Source organism: Electrona antarctica (assembly GCF_951216825.1).
Source record: "Electrona antarctica genome assembly, chromosome: 24".
In the NCBI taxonomy this organism is placed as follows: domain Eukaryota; kingdom Metazoa; phylum Chordata; class Actinopteri; order Myctophiformes; family Myctophidae; genus Electrona; species Electrona antarctica.
Genome location: NC_136803.1, coordinates 4,487,020 through 4,507,019, shown reverse-complemented (window position 1 = coordinate 4,507,019; position 20,000 = coordinate 4,487,020). Strand labels below are relative to the sequence as shown.

Genomic DNA, 20,000 nt, shown 5'->3' with positions numbered 1-20,000 from the left:
TGGAGGTTTGGGCCAACAAGTCTGTAAATGTAGATGATGTAAAATCAATGATTATCAACACAGATTAGATCAAGTTCATGTTCAAGGAAATTAACTACAAAGTGTAATGTAAATGTAAAATGTCTAGTTGGTCAGATATTGACCAACTAGACATTTTGTTGAAAACCTGAAAACCTTTGAGTCAAAAGGCCCAATCGAAATAACACCATTTTAGTATGTTTTTTGGGGGGGGTCATGGCACTCTGTCTTTAAGGAATATCCATTTGACCAAGAGACACTTTTATGTTTTAAATTCTGTTATTTTTGAGGGGTGCTAGCCCCTCCTATGTCCAGCTTTGAGGGTTTGTGTAAACACAAACGTTGAAGACAAATTGTGATTGGCCGGAATGAGATGATGTATGATGATAAGAGCGCCCCTCACTTCACACGGGTGTGATTTTATATAATACAATAATAATAATCTATTATATGTTTTCCTGTTAGCTCCACTAGAGGGGGTTACAGAGCAGGAGGGGAAATGATACATTCATCTTTTCCCGGTGAATCTGAGTGAGACGTGATGTGTCTGCTGTGCCTGTAGCCATGAGGATTTACAATGAACATTCATCACTGTAAAAGCCCTCAAAGACCTGAGGATGTGTCGTGTTGTGGGCTTGTAGATCGGCTAAGTTCACCCCGCGACACCGCCGTACGGACAAAGTACAAACCAGGTGTTACCGTAATTCCTCCAAGAATCACGCATAATACCAAAATCTATTAATACATTTTGTTGGGGGGATAAAATACATTTTGGGACGGTTACAGTTAAAGAAGTAGAAGAAGAGTGGAAAATAATCCGACCTCATCTATCCTTACTGACTGAGAGCGATGAACCCAGAGTGTGTGTGTGTGTGTGTGTGTGTGTGTGTGTGTGTGTGTGTGTGTGTGTGTGTGTGTGTGTGTGTGTGTGTGTGTGTGTGTGTGCGTGCGTGCGTGCGTGCGTGCGTGCGTGCGTGCGTGCGTGCGTGCGTGCGTGCGTGCGTGCGTGCGTGCGTGCGTGCATCTCAACATGACTCTACATACTGTAATCACTGTACCTTATTAGTTCACATATTGTAGTTACTGTACCGCCTGCCTGCCTGCCTGCCTGCGTGTGTGCTTCCGTGCGTGCCTGCATGCCTGCGTGTGTTACTAACCTTGCTTTTTTGAAGATCCTCACAGCTGGGATGAGTCTCCGTTGCCCCTCATTGTCTGTGTTGTATGTGTGCAGGTCCAACTCTTCCAGAACCTCCTCTGACATCTGCAGCATGGAGGCCAGAGCTGAACACTGGGTCTCAGAAAGTCGCTTCCCTGAGCTGCTCTCTGACTCCAGGTACTGTTGGATCCCCTGACTTAATGACGGGTCGTTCATCTCCATCAGACATTGGAAGATGTTGATGCATCTGTCAGGAGAGAAGTCGTCATCATTCATCTTCTTCAGGTTGTTGATGGCTCTCTGGATCTCCTCTGGACTGTTCTTTGTCTGACCCAGCAGGCCTCCTAACAGACTCTGGTTGGACTCCAGTGAGAGGCCATGAAGGAAGCGGACAAAGAGGTCCAGGTGGCCACTTTCACTCTTCAGGGATTTTTCCATGGCTCTCTGCAGGAAGTCATCCAGGGTCATTTCTTCTTCTTCTTCTTCTTCTTCTTCTTCTCCTCCTCCTCCCAGGAATGTCTTCAGGACCTTCATGTTCTTCTGTGTGAAACAGTGGAACAGGTAGACTGCAGCCAGGAACTCCTGGATGCTCAGGTGAACAAAGCAGTAGACTGTTTTGTGGTAAGAAGCACCGTCTACTCTGAAGAATGCTGTGCACATGCCTGACTTTAGCACGACCTTGTTCACATCAAGACCACAGGCTTCCAGGTCTTTCTGGTAGAACAGGATCTGTTCGTTGATCAGTTGGTTAAATGCCAACTCGCCCAGCTTCAGAATGAACGGTCCTTCTGCCTTCATGAGCTTCTCTTTTCTCTTTTTCGTCGTCTTATCTGATTTACCAAACTTCTTCTCCATCTGCTTCGTCAGAGTCGTCAGGAACTCACAGTACAACTGAACCAGGGTCTCAGGGAGCTTCTCTTTCATGTCTCTGTGCTGCACAACAAAAGCAAGGATCCAACAGAAGACTGGGATTTCACACATGGTGGAGAGGATCTTGGATTTCTTGATGTGTGACATGATTAAGCTGGTCATCGAGTTGGCCTTGTTCTCATCATTGAAGATCTTCATGAACCTCTTCTTGAAGTACTCCTTCTTCTGGTCATCTGTGATGAACCCTCTTATTTCTGTCATCCTGTGAACAAGGTCCTCAGGGATCTGATCGACTGCTGCAGGCCGTGAGGTGAGCCAGATGCGAGCGGAGGGAAGCAGTTCACCCTTGATCAGGTTTACAATCAGCTCCTCGACCGGCAGGGATTCCTCAACATTCGTGATGATGGAATCTTTCTCGAAATCCAATAGAAACCTGTTTTCATCGAGCCCATCAATCATGAACATGACTTTGCAGGGACATGTGTTGTAGTCGTTTGACTCTTGCACTATGCTGAAGATGTCATTCAGAGCTTCTTCCTTAATGCATCTGGTTTCCTTGACACATACGTGAAGTAGCTTCGCCAGAGAAAAGCTTTTTCCCTCGAGAAGATTTAACTGGCGGAACGTCAATGGGAACACGAGATGGGGGTCTCGGGGGAAACGGCCCATGGTCCAGTCGTGAATAAATTTGTGTAAGAGGAAGGATTTTCCAATTCCTGCGACACCAACAGTGAGCACTGCTCTTTCATTTATTCCAGAATTATACAATTCCCAGAGTTGGATTGGTTCGTCCAGTCCTGCCCTGTTCATCTCCATCTGTCTGACCTCATGATACCTGTGCATGCCTATGAAGCTGGTGTTTATGTTGTAGATCGGGACAAAGACGTCGTCAAACTTCATCATGGACTCATTGTCCAATTTTACACATAGATATGTGTTTTTCATCTTGTTCTGAAACATGCGTTCGTAGCCAGTAATGGAACCGCCTGATATTTTCACCAACACATCTGTAATGAACAAAGCAATTCTTAAACAGCTTCAGGAGAAAGAGATCTGCCAGATCAAGCCCTACAACACAATATAACATTTACCATTTCAATCTTTCTTTTCACTAACATGTTAACAATGTTGTTAAACTCTAAGTCTGGCAGAATTAACTATGGACCTTCTGATTCCCAGAATGCCTCTACCCATTCAGATATGTCTGCCCCTGTTTCCATGACCATGCTTCTTAGACCTTTCAGCTGTGATAAGACACTTATTGTCAGCTCACCTTCAGCAGAGGCAGATGCAGCTTCTGCTTCGGGTTGTGATGGAGGAGAAGACTGAGTGGACCTGCTGTGGAATGAAAAACATGTTATACTGACTATGAATTCATCTACCAATCCTATAGAAATACTCCAACATGTTATACTGACTATGAATTCATCTACCAATCCTATAGAAATACTACATGTTATGAATTCATCTACCAATCCTATAATACTACATGTTATACTGACTATGAATTCATCTACCAATCCTAGAGAAATACTACATGTTATACTGACTATGTATTCATCTACCAATGTCGTCAGCCTGCGCTGACCAGCCTGCGTGCCTAAAGACGTCTAGTTACGTGGCTGGTGCTACATGTAACGTTAGCATCACAACGCATGCTTCATGTAACGTTAGCATCACAACGCATGCTTCATGTAACGTTAGCATCACAATGCATGCTACATGTAACGTTAAATGGTAAAATGGTAAATGGTGCATTTATATAGCGCCTTTATCCAAGGCGCTTTACATTCATTACATTCACCCATTCACACACACATTCATACACCGATTGCGGCGGAAGCCATGCAAGGTACCAACCAGCACACCGGGAGCAATTTGGGGTTCAGTGTCTTGCCCAAGGACACTTCGACATGTAGACAGGAGGAGCCGGGATTCGAACCGCCGACCCATGGATCATTGGACGACCTGCTCTACCTCTTGAGCCACAGTTGTTAGCATCACAACGCATGCTACATGTAACGTTAGCATCACAATGAAAAACTACAACCCTGTCATGATTATGAACATCCTGGCTAAAAATAACACTGCTATTTTAAAAGGATCTCTGGCTAATAAGACGTATATGCCTTAAAACATTATACTTGCCCTCTATAACTAACCAGGGATCCTTTTAAGAATTAGGAACACATTAGAATCAACGTGTGACTGTGGAGCATAGTGAGTGTACATTATCTTGTACTGATGTCATTATCTTGTATTATCTTACAGAACTTAATAGAAAATTAATTTAAATCACAATTACTTACAGATCCTCTAGAAGACACGTCTCCTGTGTCTCAAGACCTTGGTAGAAAATGTATTTAGACTTTCTGTTGTTCAGGGTGTCATAGAGTGCCCTCATCTTCTCCTCATTGGTGGACTTGGACCTCACATTATTGTAGCCCTCTTTGGTGATGACCTTCTTCTCAAGGAGCAGATCCAGGATGGGGTCGACCATTGTCACTCTCTGAATGAGCTTTGTCCGGTGTTGGTCAACAAAGTGACCCGCTGAAGATAAGTGGAATGAACATTTGTTGGTTGTTGTTGTTGTGAAACTGCTAGTATTTCCCTCCACATGCAAGCGGGTGCACAAACAGCGCAGATTAAGTCTGGCCCCTCCCAATGCATATTGCCCCAGGGGGCAGATTAAGTCTGGCCCCTCTCAATGCATATTGCCCCAGGGGGAAGATTAAGCCTGGCCTCTCTCAATGCATATTAGGGGGCAGATTAAGTCTGGCCCCTCTCAATGCATATTGCCCCAGGGGGCAGATTAAGTCTGGCCCCTCTCAATGCATATTGCCCCAGGGGGAAGATTAAGTCTGGCCTCTCTCAATGCATATTAGGGGGCAGATTAAGTCTGGCCCCTCTCAATGCATATTGCCCCAGACAGATTCAATCTGGCCCCTCTCAATGCATATTGCCCCAGGGGCAGATTAAGTCTGGCCCCTCTCAATGCATATCGCCCCAGGCAGATTAAGTCTGGCCCCTCTCAATGCATATCGCCCAGGAAGATTAAGTCTGGCCCCTCTCAATGCATATTGCCCCAGGGGGAAGATTAAATCTGGCCCCTCTCAATGCATATCGCCCCAGGCAGATTAAGTCTGGCCCCTCTCAATGCATATCGCCCCAGGGGGCAGATTAGGTCTCGCCCCTCTCAATGCATATCACCCCAGGCAAATTAAGTCTGGCCTCTCTCGATGTTGAGGCAGGATTCTAGGCTGACACATCTGTAATGAACAAAGCAATTCTTAAACAGCTTAAGGAGAAAGAGATCTACCAGAGCTGAGCCCTACCAGCAACACATTAAAACATTTAACATTTCAATCTGTTTGTTAACAATGTTGTTAAACTCTAAATCTGGCTGAATTAACTGGAGACCTTCTAGATTCCCAGAAGGCCTCTCTACCATTCAGATATGTCTGCCCCCGTTTCTGTATCGACACGCACGCACGCACGCACGCACGCACGCACGCACGCACGCACGCACGCACGCACGCACGCACGCACGCACGCACGCACGCACGCACGCACGCAGTCAGCTCACCTTCAGCTACTCTTGCTCTTGTAGACGTTGAACTTGAACCTGACATTGGTGGGTCAGCGGCTGTGGCTCCATGCTGGTCTGTTGGGTCAGAAACGACAAAAGACTTGTATAAGAAACACAGTACTGTGTGTGTGCGTGTGCGTGCGTGCGTGCGTGCGTGCGTGCGTGCGTGCGTGCGTGCGTGCGTGCGTGCGTGCGTGCGTGCGTGCGTGCGTGCGTGCGTGCGTGCGTGCGTGCGTGCGTGCGTGCGTGCGTGCGTGCGGTGTGAACGGCATCTAGTTGAGAACTCTACCGCTGGGCTCTGTACTGTGAACGTCATCTAGTTGAGAACTCTACCGCTGGGCTCTGTGTGAACGTCATCTAGTTGAGAACTCTACCACTGGGCTCTGTGTGAACGGCATCTAGTTGAGAACTCTACCACTGGGCTCTGTGTGAACGGCATCTAGTTGAGAACTCTACCACTGGGCTCTGTGTGAACGGCATCTAGTTGAGAACTCTACCACTGGGCTCTGTGTGAACGGCATCTAGTTGAGAACTCTACCACTGGGCTCTGTGTGAACGGCATCTAGTTGAGAACTCTACCACTGGGCTCTGTGTGAACGTCATCTAGTTGAGAACTCTACCACTGGGCTCTGTGTGAACGTCATGTAGTTGAGAACTCTACCGCTGGGCTCTGTGTGAACGGCATCTAGTTGAGAACTCTACCGCTGGGCTCTGTACTGTGAACGTCATCTAGTTGAGAACTCTACCGCTGGGCTCTCTGTGAAAGTCATCTAGTTGAGAACTCTACCGCTGGGCTCTGTGTGAACGTCATCTAGTTGAGAACTCTACCACTGGGCTCTGTGTGAACATCATCTAGTTGAGAACTCTACCGCTGGGCTCTGTGTGAACGTCATCTAGTTGAGAACTCTACCGCTGGCCTCTGTGTGAACGGCATCTAGTTGAGAACTCTACCGCTGGGCTCTGTGTGAACGTCATCTAGTATTGACGTGGGGCGCAGTCCTGTTAATTTGTTGTGCGCATGCTCGTTTCGTGCACACGCCCACGAATCACAAGACCTGGATTCTGTTTAGCTTTTTTTTACGCTTGCGTTGTTGCGCTGGAGGAGATTCAAGGGCAACATGTATGTTGGGACAGGATTATAGGCTGATCCTTGCCGCACGCACGCACACACACACACACACACACACACACACACACACACACACACACACACACACACACACACACACACACACACACACACACACACACACACACACACACACACACACACACACACACACACACACACACACACACACACACACACACACAGTCAGCTCACCTTCAGCTGCTCCTGTAGACGTTGAACTTGACATCGGTGGGTCAGCGGCTGTAGCTCCATGCTGGTCTGACACAACTGTTGTCAGAAAAGACAAAAGACTTGTATAAGAGACGCAGCACTGTGTGTGCGTGTGCGCATGCACGTGCGCGTGCATACGGACACTGCCAGTAGGCCACAGAAGTAACGTGAGCGATACTTTTCCACATATTGTATGTTTTATACTTTTTAAAATATTTCAGGCCCGTTGAGAACTCTACCGCTGGGTTCTGTGTGAACGGCATCTAGTTGAGAACTCTACCGCTGGGCTTTGTGTGAACGTCATCTAGTTGAGAACTCTACCGCTGGGCTCTGTGTGAACGGCATCTAGTTGAGAACTCTACCACTGGGCTCTGTGTGAACGGCATCTAGTTGAGAACTCTACCGCTGGGCTCTGTGTGAACGTCATCTAGTTGAGAACTCTACCGCTGGGCTTTGTGTGAACGTCATCTAGTTGAGAACTCTACCACTGGGCTCTGTGTGAACGGCATCTAGTTGAGAACTCTACCGCTGGGCTCTGTGTGAACGGCATCTAGTTGAGAACTCTACCGCTGGGCTCTGTGTGAACGGCATCTAGTTGAGAACTCTACCGCTGGGCTCTGTGTGAACGTCATCTAGTTGAGAACTCTACCACTGGGCTCCGTGTGAACGGCATCTAGTTGAGAACTCTACCACTGGGCTCTGTGTGAACGGCATCTAGTTGAGAACTCTACCGCTGGGCTCTGTGTGAACGGCAGCTTGAGGATGACAAACGGTGCATGTGTGAGTACCAGGACACTATTAATATAATAGACAATTTGAAAACTAAAATGCCCGCATTAGAAGGAATACAACTAGCTCCATAACTGCATCTTAAGGGCCTTTCAAACGTGAAGCGATATATCACTATATATATATATATATAGTGATATAACGCGCCTATAGTTCATTTAGTGATATAACGCGCCTATAGTTCATTTAGTGATATAACGCGCCTATAGTTAATTTTCAATGAGACCTGCAATTTTGCACGGAGCACTGGGGAGCAAGCGTATTTACGTGGGGCGCAGTCCTGTTAATTTGTTCACGTTCTGTTTAGCTTTTTTTTACGCTTGCGTTGTTGCGCTGCTCTAGAGCAGACCTGGAGGAGATTCAAGGGCAACATGTATGTTGGGACAGGATTATAGGCTGATCCTTGCCTCACACGCGCATGTGCATGTGCGCACACACGCACGCACGCACGCACGCACGCACGCACGCACGCACGCACGCACGCACGCACGCACGCACGCAGTCAGCTCACCTTCAGCTGCTCCTGCTCTTGTAGACGTTGAACTTGACATTGGTGGGTCAGCGGCTGTGGCTCCATGCTGGTCTGTTGGGTCAGAAAAGACAAAAGACTTGTATAAGAAACACAGTATGAACGTCATCAAGTTGAGAACTCTACCGCTGGGCTCTGTGTGAACGTCATCTAGTTGAGAACTCTACCGCTGGGCTCTGTGTGAACGTCATCTAGTTGAGAACTCTACCGCTGGGCTCTGTGTGAACGTCATCTAGTTGAGAACTCTACCGCTGGGCTCTGTGTGAACGTCATCTAGTTGAGAACTCTACCGCTGGGCTCTGTGTGAACGTCATCTAGTTGAGAACTCTACCGCTGGGCTCTGTGTGAACGTCATCTAGTTGAGAACTCTATCGCTGGGCTCTGTGTGAACGTCATCTAGTTGAGAACTCTACCGCTGGGCTCTGTGTGAACGGCAGCTCGAGGATTACAAACGGTGCATGTGTGAGTACTAGGACACTAATAATATAATAGACAATTTGAAAACTAAAATACCAGCATAAGAAGAAAGACAACTAGCTCCATTCTAACTGCATCTTAAGGGTCTTTCAAACGTGAAGCGATATAACGCGCCTATAGTTCATTTAGTGAGAACACATTACTCCAGACTCCAGACACTCTAGATTTTAAAATTCTTTTACTTGTTTATAAATCCCTAAATGGTCTTGCACCTTCGTACCTCCGTGACTGCCTACCTAGATATGTCCCTAACCGCCCCCTCAGGTCCTCCACTGCTGGCCTCAACTCAAGACTCACCTCTTCACTCTTGCTTTTAGTTGAGTTTTAATATCTGCGTTCCTACTCTGTCCTGACTGATTTGCTGCATGTTGTGTTTTTATTTATTTTTTCTCTATGTTTTTATACTTTTATTTTGTTCTTTGCCATTGTTCTATCATTTTAACTACTTGACTGTGTTTTATTGTATTCTATTTTTGTGTCCTGCCCTGTGAAGCACTTTGAGCTGCATTTATGTATGAAAGGTGCTATACAAATAAAGTTTATTATTTATTATTATTATGATATAACGCGCCTATAGTTCATTTAGTGATATAACGCGCCTATAGTTCATTTAGTGATATAACGCGCCTATAGTTCATTTAGTGATATAACGCGCCTATAGTTCATTTAGTGATATAACACGCCTATAGTTCATTTAGTGATAAAACGCGCCTATAGTTCATTTAGTGATATAACACGCCTATAGTTCATTTAGTGATATAACGCGCCTATAGTTCATTTAGTGATATAACGCGCCTATAGTTCATTTAGTGATATAACACGCCTATAGTTCATTTAGTGATATAACGCGCCTATAGTTCATTTAGTGATAAAACGCGCCTATAGTTCATTTAGTGATAAAACGCGCCTATAGTTCATTTAGTGATATAACGCGCCTATAGTTCATTTAGTGATAAAACGCGCCTATAGTTCATTTAGTGATATAACGCGCCTATAGTTCATTTAGTGATATAACGCGCCTATAGTTCATTTAGTGATATAACGCGCCTATAGTTCATTTAGTGATATAAAGCGCCTATAGTTCATTTTCAATGAGACCTGCGTTTTTGCGCGGAGCACTGGGGCGCAGTGCGACAACCCAAGCGTATTTACGTGGGCGCGGTCCCGTTAATTGGTTGCGCGCGTGCTCGCTTCGTGCACACGCCCACGACTCACCAGACCTGGATTCTGTTTAACTTTTTTTTACGCTTGCGTTGTTGCGCCGCTCTAGAGCAGACCTGGAGGAGATTCAAGGCCAACATGTATGTTGGGACAGGATTATAGGCTGATCCTTGCCCCACACACACACACACACACAGAGACAGACAGACAGACAGACAGACAGACAGACAGACAGACAGACAGACAGACAGACAGACAGACAGACAGACAGACAGACAGACAGACACAGTCAGCTCACCTTCAGCTGCTCCTGCTCTTTTAGACGTTGAACTTGACATTGGTGGGTCAGCGGCTGTAGCTCCATGCTGGTCTGTTGGGTCAGCGGCTGTAGCTCCATGCTGGTCTGTTGGGTCAGCGGCTGTAGCTCCATGCTGGTCTGTTGGGTCAGCGGCTGTAGCTCCATGCTGGTCTGGTGGGTCAGTGGCTGTAGCTCCATGCTGGTCTGGTGGGTCAGTGGCTGTAGCTCCATGCTGGTCTGGTGGGTCAGTGGCTGTAGCTCCATGCTGGTCTGGTGGGTCAGTGGCTGTAGCTCCATGCTGGTCTGGTGGGTCAGCGGCTGTATCTCCATGCTGGTCTGACACAACTGTTGTCAGAAAAGACAAAAGACTTGTATAAGAGACGCAGTACTGTGTGTGTGCGTGTGCGCATGCACGTGGGCGTGCGTACGGACACTGCCAGTAGGCCACAGAAATAACGTAAACGATACTTTTCCACATATTGTATGTTTTATACTTTTTAAAATATTTCAGGCCCGTTGAGTTGAGTTTATGAGACATCTATTCATAGTCATTAATCAGTTTATAAGACATATTCATAGTCATTAATCAGTTTATAAGACATATTCATTAATCAGTTTATGAGACATCTATTCATAGTCAATAATCAGTTTATAAGACATCTATTCATAACGTCATTAATCAGTTTATAAGACATCTATTCATAAAGTCATTAATCAGTTTATAAGACATCTATTCATAGACTAATTAAACACAGTGAGAACAGTTGAATCAGGGGAGGATTATCCAACGGGCCTGTTGGGCCCAGGCCCAGGGGCCTCTGAGATAGGGGGGCCCTGAGCTTCAGCCTCTGTGTGACCGCGTTGCTGTCACACAGAGGCTCAAGCTCAGGGGCCCCCCTAGCTCAGGGTCCCCCCTAGCTCACAGGCCCCCCTAGCTCAGGGGCCCCCAAAAAGTGCAACGTTAATAACAGCAACGCATTGAGCTACAAGCTGGGTTGTGCACCGGCATATAATGACCGACGCTGATAGGCTGAAACTCGTCTTGTGAGAAACGTTCCGGGGTGAAATATTGCGAGTCGGCTGGTGATTTCGATACACTGAATCGAACGTGAATTTCGATTTGTTTTCGATTCATATCGAGAATCATGACAGCCTAATTATTTAGGCTTGTTCCCTAATGTTGTTTAAACCTGTGATTCTGCTCAAACATTGTCATAAAGCCAAGGACCCCCATGTATTTGTGCACACGGACCCCCATCTGAATGTTTTGTTTTTTATTTGTATAAAACAAAAACTATTTTGGAAAATATCTGATCTACAAGCTCACAACGACGCATTGTGAGCTTGTAGATCTGCTATTCTCCAGTAGCTGCCGATGTCCTATAGTCTTAGTATATCAATATTAAGTATTATAGTAGCTCATTTGTGGAGTGGCTTCTTTTCATAGACCTGATTGCTTATTTCTCAGTGCAACACCGGTTGTTACACTGCTGTGTTTAACAGCTGGAGTGTCGCCAGATTGTGTGAGAGAAATAATCAATCAGGTCTATGAAAACCAGCTCAGTGGCCTTGTGGTTAGAGTGTCTGCCCTGAGACTGGGAGGTCGGGGTTCAATCCCTGGCCGGGTCATACCAAAGACTCTAAAAATGGGACCCAGTGCCTCCCTGCTTGACACTCAGCATCGAGGGTTGGATTGGGGGTAAGTCCCTGTGACATACTAGCGTCATGTCCAGGGGTTGTACTTGTACATCAAGCTGCCTCACGCTACAGAAACAGGAGATAAGTTCCTGCCCTATGGGCCTCATGGCTCGGCAAGGCTACTTACTACTACTTACTCTATGAAAAGAAGCCAATAACAAGTGGACATGGCAACACCGGAGAAATCCATGAAGAACTCTCGTTTTTAACAGGAGATTTAAGACGTTTCTAACTCATGTCATCATGTCAATGTCGCAACACAAATAATACAAACTATGAAAAACGATGCCATCACATTATCAAATGAAATAGTGTTGTATAAAGTACTGAACTTTATTCCTACAAAATCACGACCGTACGTTCACAGTGAATGAGTGGCTGCCGACCGGAAGCGTTCTGGTGGCCCAAACTGAACACGGAAGTGTTGGCTGCATAGAGCCCATTGATTGCCAAATACACTTTTCAGTTTGCAGGCACAGATCTCCATGTGGGACACGGGCTGACGGGTGCTATGACAACGTATATCATTAGGTTCCCAAGTTGCATCGTTCCCAAGTAGGCCGGTGTGCGACTGCGACGGGCACGTACAGGTCTAGTTAATATAATAAGACAATTTGAAAACTAAAATAACCGCATAAGGAGGAAGACAACTAGCTCCATTCTAACTGCATCTTAAGGGCTTTTCAAACGTGAAGCGATGCGCCTATAGTTAATTTTCAATGAGACCTGTGATTTTGCGCGGAGCACTGAGGAGCAGTCGCGGTGCGACAACGCAAGCGTATTTACGTGGGGCGCGGTCCTGTTAATTTGTTGCGCTCGTGCTTGTTTCGTGCACACGCCCACGACTCACCAGACCTGGATTCTGTTTAGCTTTACGCACGCGCGCACACACACACACACACACACACACACACACACACACACACACACACACACACACACACACACACACACACACACACACACACACACACACACACACACACACACACACACACACACACACACACACACACACACACACACACACACACACACACACACAGTATCGTTTACGTTACTTCTGTGGCCTACTGGCAGTGCCCACACACACACACAGTCAGCTCACCTTCAGCTGCTCCTGGTCTTGTAGACGTTGAACTTGACATTGGTGGGTCAGCGGCTGTAGCTCCATGCTGGTCTGAAAAGACAAAAGACTTGTATAAGAAACACAGTACTGTGTGTGTGTGTGCGTGCGTTCGCGCGCGTGTGTGTGTGTGTGTGTGTGTATGGGCACTGCCAGTAGGCCACAGAAGTAACGTAAACGATACTTTCACATATTGTACGTTTTTGTTTAAAATATTTCTGTTGAGTTTCTATCTATTCATAGAGTCAATAATCAGTTTATAAGACATCTATTCATAGAGTCATTAATCAGTTTATAAGACATCTATGCATAGTCAATAATCAGTTTATAAGACATCTATTCATAGAGTCAATAATCAGTTTATAAGACATCTATTCATAGAGTCAATAATCAGTTTATAAGACATCTATTCATAGTCATTAATCAGTTTATAAGACATCTATTCATAGAGTCAATAATCAGTTTATAAGACATCTATTCATAGAGTCAATAATCAGTTTATAAGACATCTATTCATAGTCATTAATCAGTTCATAAGACATCTATTCATAGTCATTAATCAGTTCATAAGACATTATCAGCTCACCTTTAGCTCTGCCTGGAGCTTTATGCTGGAGATGAAAATAGAAGAGAACAGATTAGATGAGACACACAAACAACTGAGGAGGCCTTTCTATTTGTTTTGAGGGGCGCTGGCCCCTCCTATGTGTCCAGCTTTGTCCAGGTTTGGGTAAACACAAAAATTATGTTAACACAAACATTGTGTTTATACAAACATTGAATGCCATTACAATTTACAATGTAGCCATTTATCAGATGCTCTTAATCCAGAGCGATTTACAGTAAGCAAGAACAAAGGCATGGTAATACATCACATACATACAATAAATAGTCATCATGAATCATATACATAAGTTAGGAAGATAACAGTGGAATATCTATATAATGAAACTATGCATATCTACTATATAGTCTTCCCCAATTCATTTTCCTCAAGGGCCATATTTTGACTAGGGCACCAGGCTGGGGACGGGGCCGAGTCCAGGTTGACTAGGGCACCAGGCTGGGGGCCGAGTCCAGGTTGACTAGGGCACCAGGCTGGGGGCGGGGCCGAGTCCAGGTTGACTAGGGCACCAGGCTGGGGGCCGAGTCCAGGTTGACTAGGGCACCAGGCTGGGGGCGGGGCCGAGTCCAGGTTGACTAGGGCACCAGGCTGGGGGCCGAGTCCGTCTGACTAGGGCACCAGGCTGGGGGCCGAGTCCGTCTGACTAGGGCACCAGGCTGGGGGCCGAGTCCGTCTGACTAGGGCACCAGGCTGGGGGCCGAGTCCGAGTCCGTCTGCGTCATTTTTTTGTCCATTAATTAATTAAGCTTGGAATAGAATGTAGAACAGTGGTTCTCAACCAGTGGTCCGGGGACCACCAGTGGTCCTTGAGGAGGTTCCAGGTGGTCCCCATGCAATTGATGGAGAGTTGGTAACCAAATGGACCCTTATAGATCTTTAACTCTTGAGAGTTTAAAATTAATTCATTTTCAGGGAAAGACCCCTTTGAAAAGACATGGCAGTTTGACATGCATAGGCTACTGACCCCCATGTAATGCCTCAGTATTATTTTTATAGCGTAAACTCAACGTCAACTTAACTCTGAGAGTACAAATGGAACCAAATGCACCTGCTATGGTTCATTTGGTTCCATTTATTCACTCTCCTTAATACACTCTCTGGGTGCCTAAAGCCCTTGAATATGATTAAGGATTATTTTCATTATGGTAATCTCACACTTCAATATCACACATACCATACCTGTAACTTTTATTAGGCCTAAAAAAAAAGTCTACATAAAATGCTATCTAAGTTACATAAGTTTAGCCTTTGTGTACGCCTGTAAGGTCATCGAGGCTAGGGGAGGGGCTACGGGCTCAGATGGAGTCTGAAGAGGTAGGTTTTCAGACTACGGCGGAAGACTGGGAGTGGGCAACTAGGGGTGGGCAACTTTGACGATGGAGAGGGCCACTATATTTCCACACTCACTAGAGGGGCCACATTGCATACTGTCTAGCAAAAATAGCCGATCTACAAGCTCAAAATGCGTCGCACTGCGGCGCGTTTTGAGCTTGTAGATCAGCATATTTGCTATTATTTGAATTGAAATCCTGAATTATTTGACATTTTTGCATTTCAATCCTGAAAATAACCCTTTTATTTAATTTCAAATGCATTTAGTTATAGTTATGTTAACTTTGCAAACTAAATCCAAATATATTGGACACAAAAAAAGACAATAACAGACTGAAGTAATTAAAGTGGCTCATGTTTGCATGATTGGAATTGCAACAGCTGAAATCAATAATATATCAGTATTCTGGAATTAACCTGTGGGCCGCATTAAGTGAAGGTGGGGGCCGCATGTGGCCCCCGGGCCGCCAGTTGCCCATGTATGGTTTAGCCTTTGCGTATGCCTGTAAGGTCATCGGGGCTAGGGCAAGTTCTACGGGCTAAAATGGAGTCTGAAGAGGTGGGTTTTCAGACTACGGCGGAAGATTGGGAGTGAGTCTGTAGTTCTGACTGCAATGGGAAGTTCATTCCATAGTTTAGATTGGGAGTGAGTCTGTAGTTCTGACTGCAATGGGAAGTTCATTCCATAGTTTGGATTGGGAGTGAGTCTAGTTCTGACTGCAATGGGAAGTTCATTCCATAGTTTAGATTGGGAGTGAGTCTGTAGTTCTGACTGCAATGGGAAGTTCATTCCATAGTTTAGATTGGGAGTGAGTCTGCAGTTCTGACTGCAATGGGAAGTTCATTCCATAGTTTAGATTGGGAGTGAGTCTGTAGTTCTGACTGCAATGGGAAGTTCATTCCATAGGTTAGATTGTGAGTGAGTCTGTAGTACTGACTGCAATGGGAAGTTCATTCCATAGTTTAGATTGGGAGTGAGTCTGTAGTTCTGACTGCAATGGGAAGTTCATTCCATAGTTTAGATTGGGAGTGAGTCTGTAGTTCTGACTGTAATGGGAAGTTCATTCCATAGTTCATTCCATAGTTTAGATGTACAGATGCTACTGCCTACAGTCTGTATACTAACAGTGATGTTAATGTACAGATGCTACTGCCTACAGTCTGTATACTAACAGTGAATGTTTGCAATACATTTAAACAACTCAGCTCTGGTCTTCAGTTAGTCTGCTTTGTAAATAAACGTACCTTATTTCGTCTGCGTCTGCCTGGGAAGTTCCCCATGTTGATGTCTTCCTTGTTGCTTCTTCTAACAGTTCTGGTGACAAATGACAACAACAGTGATGTTTATGCAAATTGGGTTAATGTAGGAATGAGACCGGGTTGGTTGTGTTCAGCGCTATCCAATGGCAGCTCTTCTACATAGACTTCTATTGGCTTCAGTCCAATGGCAGCTCTTCTACATAGACTTCTATTGGCGATAAGTCCTGGACTGGAAGTTGGCAGAATGCACTGGAAACCGCCCAGCTTCAATGATCTTAAATCCCTTTATTTTAGATTATTTTGTAGTAATAGTACAACATAAACATTACAGAGACTTTAGTTGTTACTGTGCAATACTTTAAAACAGTTGTCATGTTGCACACATGACCTAAAATGGCTCTTATTTGTGCCGCCCTCGTTGAAAACAATGTATTTCCAACTCCAGCTTGTCCCTCTCCATCCAGGCTGCATGAACAGCGCTCGAGAGCTCAGTTTTCTGCAACCTTAATGACGCAACTCTCCTAGTCGTCGCCCCCTCCCCCCCCCCCACACACACACACACGTCAGACTATAAGAATGTTCAGAATGTCATGCACAGAATATACGTGTGTGTGTGTGTGTGTGTGTGTGTGTGTGTGTGTGTGTGTGTGTGTGTGTGTGTGTGTGTGTGTGTGTGTGTGAGAGAGAGAGAGAGAGAGAGAGAGAGAGACCAGGTAACGTCAACCAAACTGAAGGCATGCAGGGCATTCTATGCCATCAAAATGTCTTAAAATACTTAAAATACTCATAGATGATCATAGAACCTTAGAGTCATAGAACCATAGAACCATATAAGAACCATAGAACCAATTCCCTGTGACCGCTTCTGACCGAGGCTACGTCATTGAACTTTTTTAGATTTTAGTTTATTTTATTTTTCATGTCATATGAAAGCAGGGAATCATAGCTTCAAATTGACATATTGGTTGTTCAGTTTGACCCACCAGTTTTGGAGATATGGCTTATAGAGTAATGTCTTGCAGAGAAACAGCGAGTTGAGAAAACAGGCTTGAAAGGTTCACTTCTGTGGACTCTTGACATTACACCTAGCTACATGTTTAAGCATTTATTTCATATGTACATGTCTTCTGTGGACTCTAAGGCCCTCATTTATCAATGCAGTGTAAAATCTGCCCCAAATTCGAGCGTCGGTTTTGGAGTACATTCACGTCGGCATGACATTTATGAAGTGATCCCAAACAGCTGATCCTTCCTTCATTTCATTCCTAGCAGTGATAAATGTGGCGGCTGAAATCAATCTGGCACGCCCTATGAAATCAAGCCTCGCCCTCGTTTTTGCGATATGAGCAACTGCAATACGACCAAACAACATATATGGAAACCATGGTTACATGATGGAAAAAGCCAATGAAAAAAGTTTACCCCGCTTGCCTTGCTGCCCCCCCCCCCCCCACACACACACACACACACAAACACACACACACAACTTGCAAGCCCAACTGGTGTGTTATCTAAATAAATAAAGAACGAACACCTGCATGAATTAAATAATAGCTGTAGGCCTATACCCTACACATGTTTGTTTCCCTCTCGCCTCGCTTGTCTGGCTGTCATGTCCACGCAAGCACGCACGCACGCACGCACGCACGCACGCACGCACGCACGCACACACGCACCAAGGCTACATGACACATCACAGTTGCATTACGAGCATGTTGGAATACGTTTGTAGGCTACTATATTAATATCCCGTTTCCCGTTAATATCCCGTCCTCCCGACTCCCGAAAATGATCTCGCTTTTATCTGAATGACAAAGCACTTGATGATCACTAAATGGTGAATGATTAAGCCCCATAGGCAAGCTATATGCTTGTCATTGTCACTTGGAAATAAAGGCGTGCAGTCCATTTATGCCCAAATCATTTTTTATAATATCACAGGGATTATATATAGGCCTCTGATGTCACGCTCATGCGCTCCCAAATCATCTCACAAGTGTGCTCGCATAAATATGTTTAACAAGGTTTGATTAAGCATAAACTAGTACATTGTAAACATGTTACCGGTATATTGTTTTTAATTGCGCGATTTTAATTGCTTGTAAAGTTGGAAATCTCTCTTTTTCTTTTCTTTATACAGTTTTATATTAACATTTTAGGAGTGAATACATTATGTTTAGATGCCTGTGACAGCCTGTCAGCTGGTCAGTCAATGCTGCTCCGCTTTTCTACCACAGAAAAACAGCTGAGGACTTAAGCCTACGACAGCTCCCGACCTGATGCGATTTTTATCCTGGTGCACGTTCAAGTTCAAGGTTTTGCGGAAATTATAAAGGCCGAAAATTTCAGTAATTCCGGCATGCACCCATATTTTGGCGTACGCCGAGTTGATAAATGAGGGCCTAACATTAAGCATTTATTTCATATTTACATGTCTTGTGGTCTCTAACATTACACCTAGCTACATGTTTAAGCATTTATTTCATATTTACATGTCTTCTGTGGTCTCTAACATTACACCTAGCTACATGTTTAAGCATTTATTTCATATTTACATGTCTTCTGTGGTCTCTAACATTACACCTAGCTACATGTTTAAGCATTTATTTCATATTTACATGTTTTCTGTGGTCTCTAACATTACACCTAGCTACATGTTTAAGCATTTATTTCATATTTACATGTCAGCTCTGACACTTATTTCAGACATGCTCTAGTAGGTGAAGAGTCTGCCTGTGCTATTAACTCATTTTGGATTAAAATGAATACATAAATAAATCAGTTTTTCTCCTCTCCTGAACGGTTAGTCTTGCCCCAATGACTGTCTCTGTACCAAAATGAGTCACCTATGTGTGTGAGATGTGGGAAAAACGGGATAAACACCAAACCGAGAATCTGCTTTACACCAGTGGCTCCAAAAGGGGGGTCCGGGGACCCCTGGGGGTCCCCGAGGGAGTTCCAGGGGGTCCCCAGCTAATAGTTTGAAACCAAATGGACCCTTATGTGGGTCTGTAACTCTGAGAGTGTACAAATGGAACCATTTGTACACTCTGAGTTACATTAACTTTGATTTTACAATATAAATTGGGGGTCTCAGAGATAGACATGCCATTAAATGGGGGGTCCGTAGCCTGTTGCATATGAAACTGGGGGTCCTTGAAATGAAAATGTTGAACATAACTGCTATTCTCCATATTCAGACCACGGCCATCTTACCATATAAGTTAATGGCAAGGTGCTACCAAGGTGCAACTTCCATAGACAGCCCATTCATCCAAACAGAACAGTCCTATCTGATTGTATTAAACAACGTCAAACTCACCAACATTGCAGCTGTACGGAAAGCGTGAATTATTCTTTCTATCCTCAGTGTTTGTTTCATAAAAATCCACCGTAGACATGTTGTTATGAGCTACTTTGTGGCCTTGTGCAGGTGATTCTTTTTCTAAGTGCTGGAGTTTGGAAGTGCTCGTTAGACATCACTCAACAGCCAAACTCAAATGTGTACCACCTGTTTTGAATTAGCACATAATGCAGGAGGCAGCAGGACGTCGCTTTACCGAAAACGAGTGCTTCCAAACTCTGATGGAAACATGGCCGCGGTCTGCAAATGGTCAATAGAGCCGTAAAATTTCTCTTATGGGGGTCCCTGGTATATCTTTTCTAATGGGGGTCCATGGGGCTGATTAGTGTCATTTTGGGGGTTCTTGACATGGAAAAGTTTGGGAGC

The 20,000-nt window shown here is 44.9% G+C and overlaps 1 protein-coding gene across 3 annotated transcripts in view; it reads right to left on the bottom strand.

The window, feature by feature from the left end:
• Positions 1 to 20,000, bottom strand: part of LOC306917282 (NACHT, LRR and PYD domains-containing protein 3-like) — a 42,999-nt gene that overhangs the window by 4,550 nt on the left and 18,449 nt on the right. For 2 of the 3 annotated variants that reach the window (XM_079495429.1, XM_079495430.1), the window contains 11 exons: positions 16,256 to 16,325; positions 13,640 to 13,664; positions 13,036 to 13,107; positions 10,230 to 10,574; positions 8,276 to 8,347; positions 6,958 to 7,032; positions 5,631 to 5,708; positions 4,354 to 4,594; positions 3,318 to 3,382; positions 1,176 to 3,051; positions 1 to 21 (listed from right to left, as the gene is read on the bottom strand). The exon at positions 1 to 21 is cut by the window's left edge and continues 153 nt beyond it. In XM_079495429.1, the coding sequence (XP_079351555.1) occupies positions 1 to 21; positions 1,176 to 3,051; positions 3,318 to 3,382; positions 4,354 to 4,594; positions 5,631 to 5,708; positions 6,958 to 7,032; positions 8,276 to 8,347; positions 10,230 to 10,574; positions 13,036 to 13,107; positions 13,640 to 13,664; positions 16,256 to 16,291 (2,906 nt within the window). In that variant the 5' untranslated portion in view covers positions 16,292 to 16,325. The remainder of the gene's footprint in view (positions 22 to 1,175; positions 3,052 to 3,317; positions 3,383 to 4,353; positions 4,595 to 5,630; positions 5,709 to 6,957; positions 7,033 to 8,275; positions 8,348 to 10,229; positions 10,575 to 13,035; positions 13,108 to 13,639; positions 13,665 to 16,255; positions 16,326 to 20,000) is intronic. The other variant, XM_079495431.1, reaches the window with a different exon arrangement.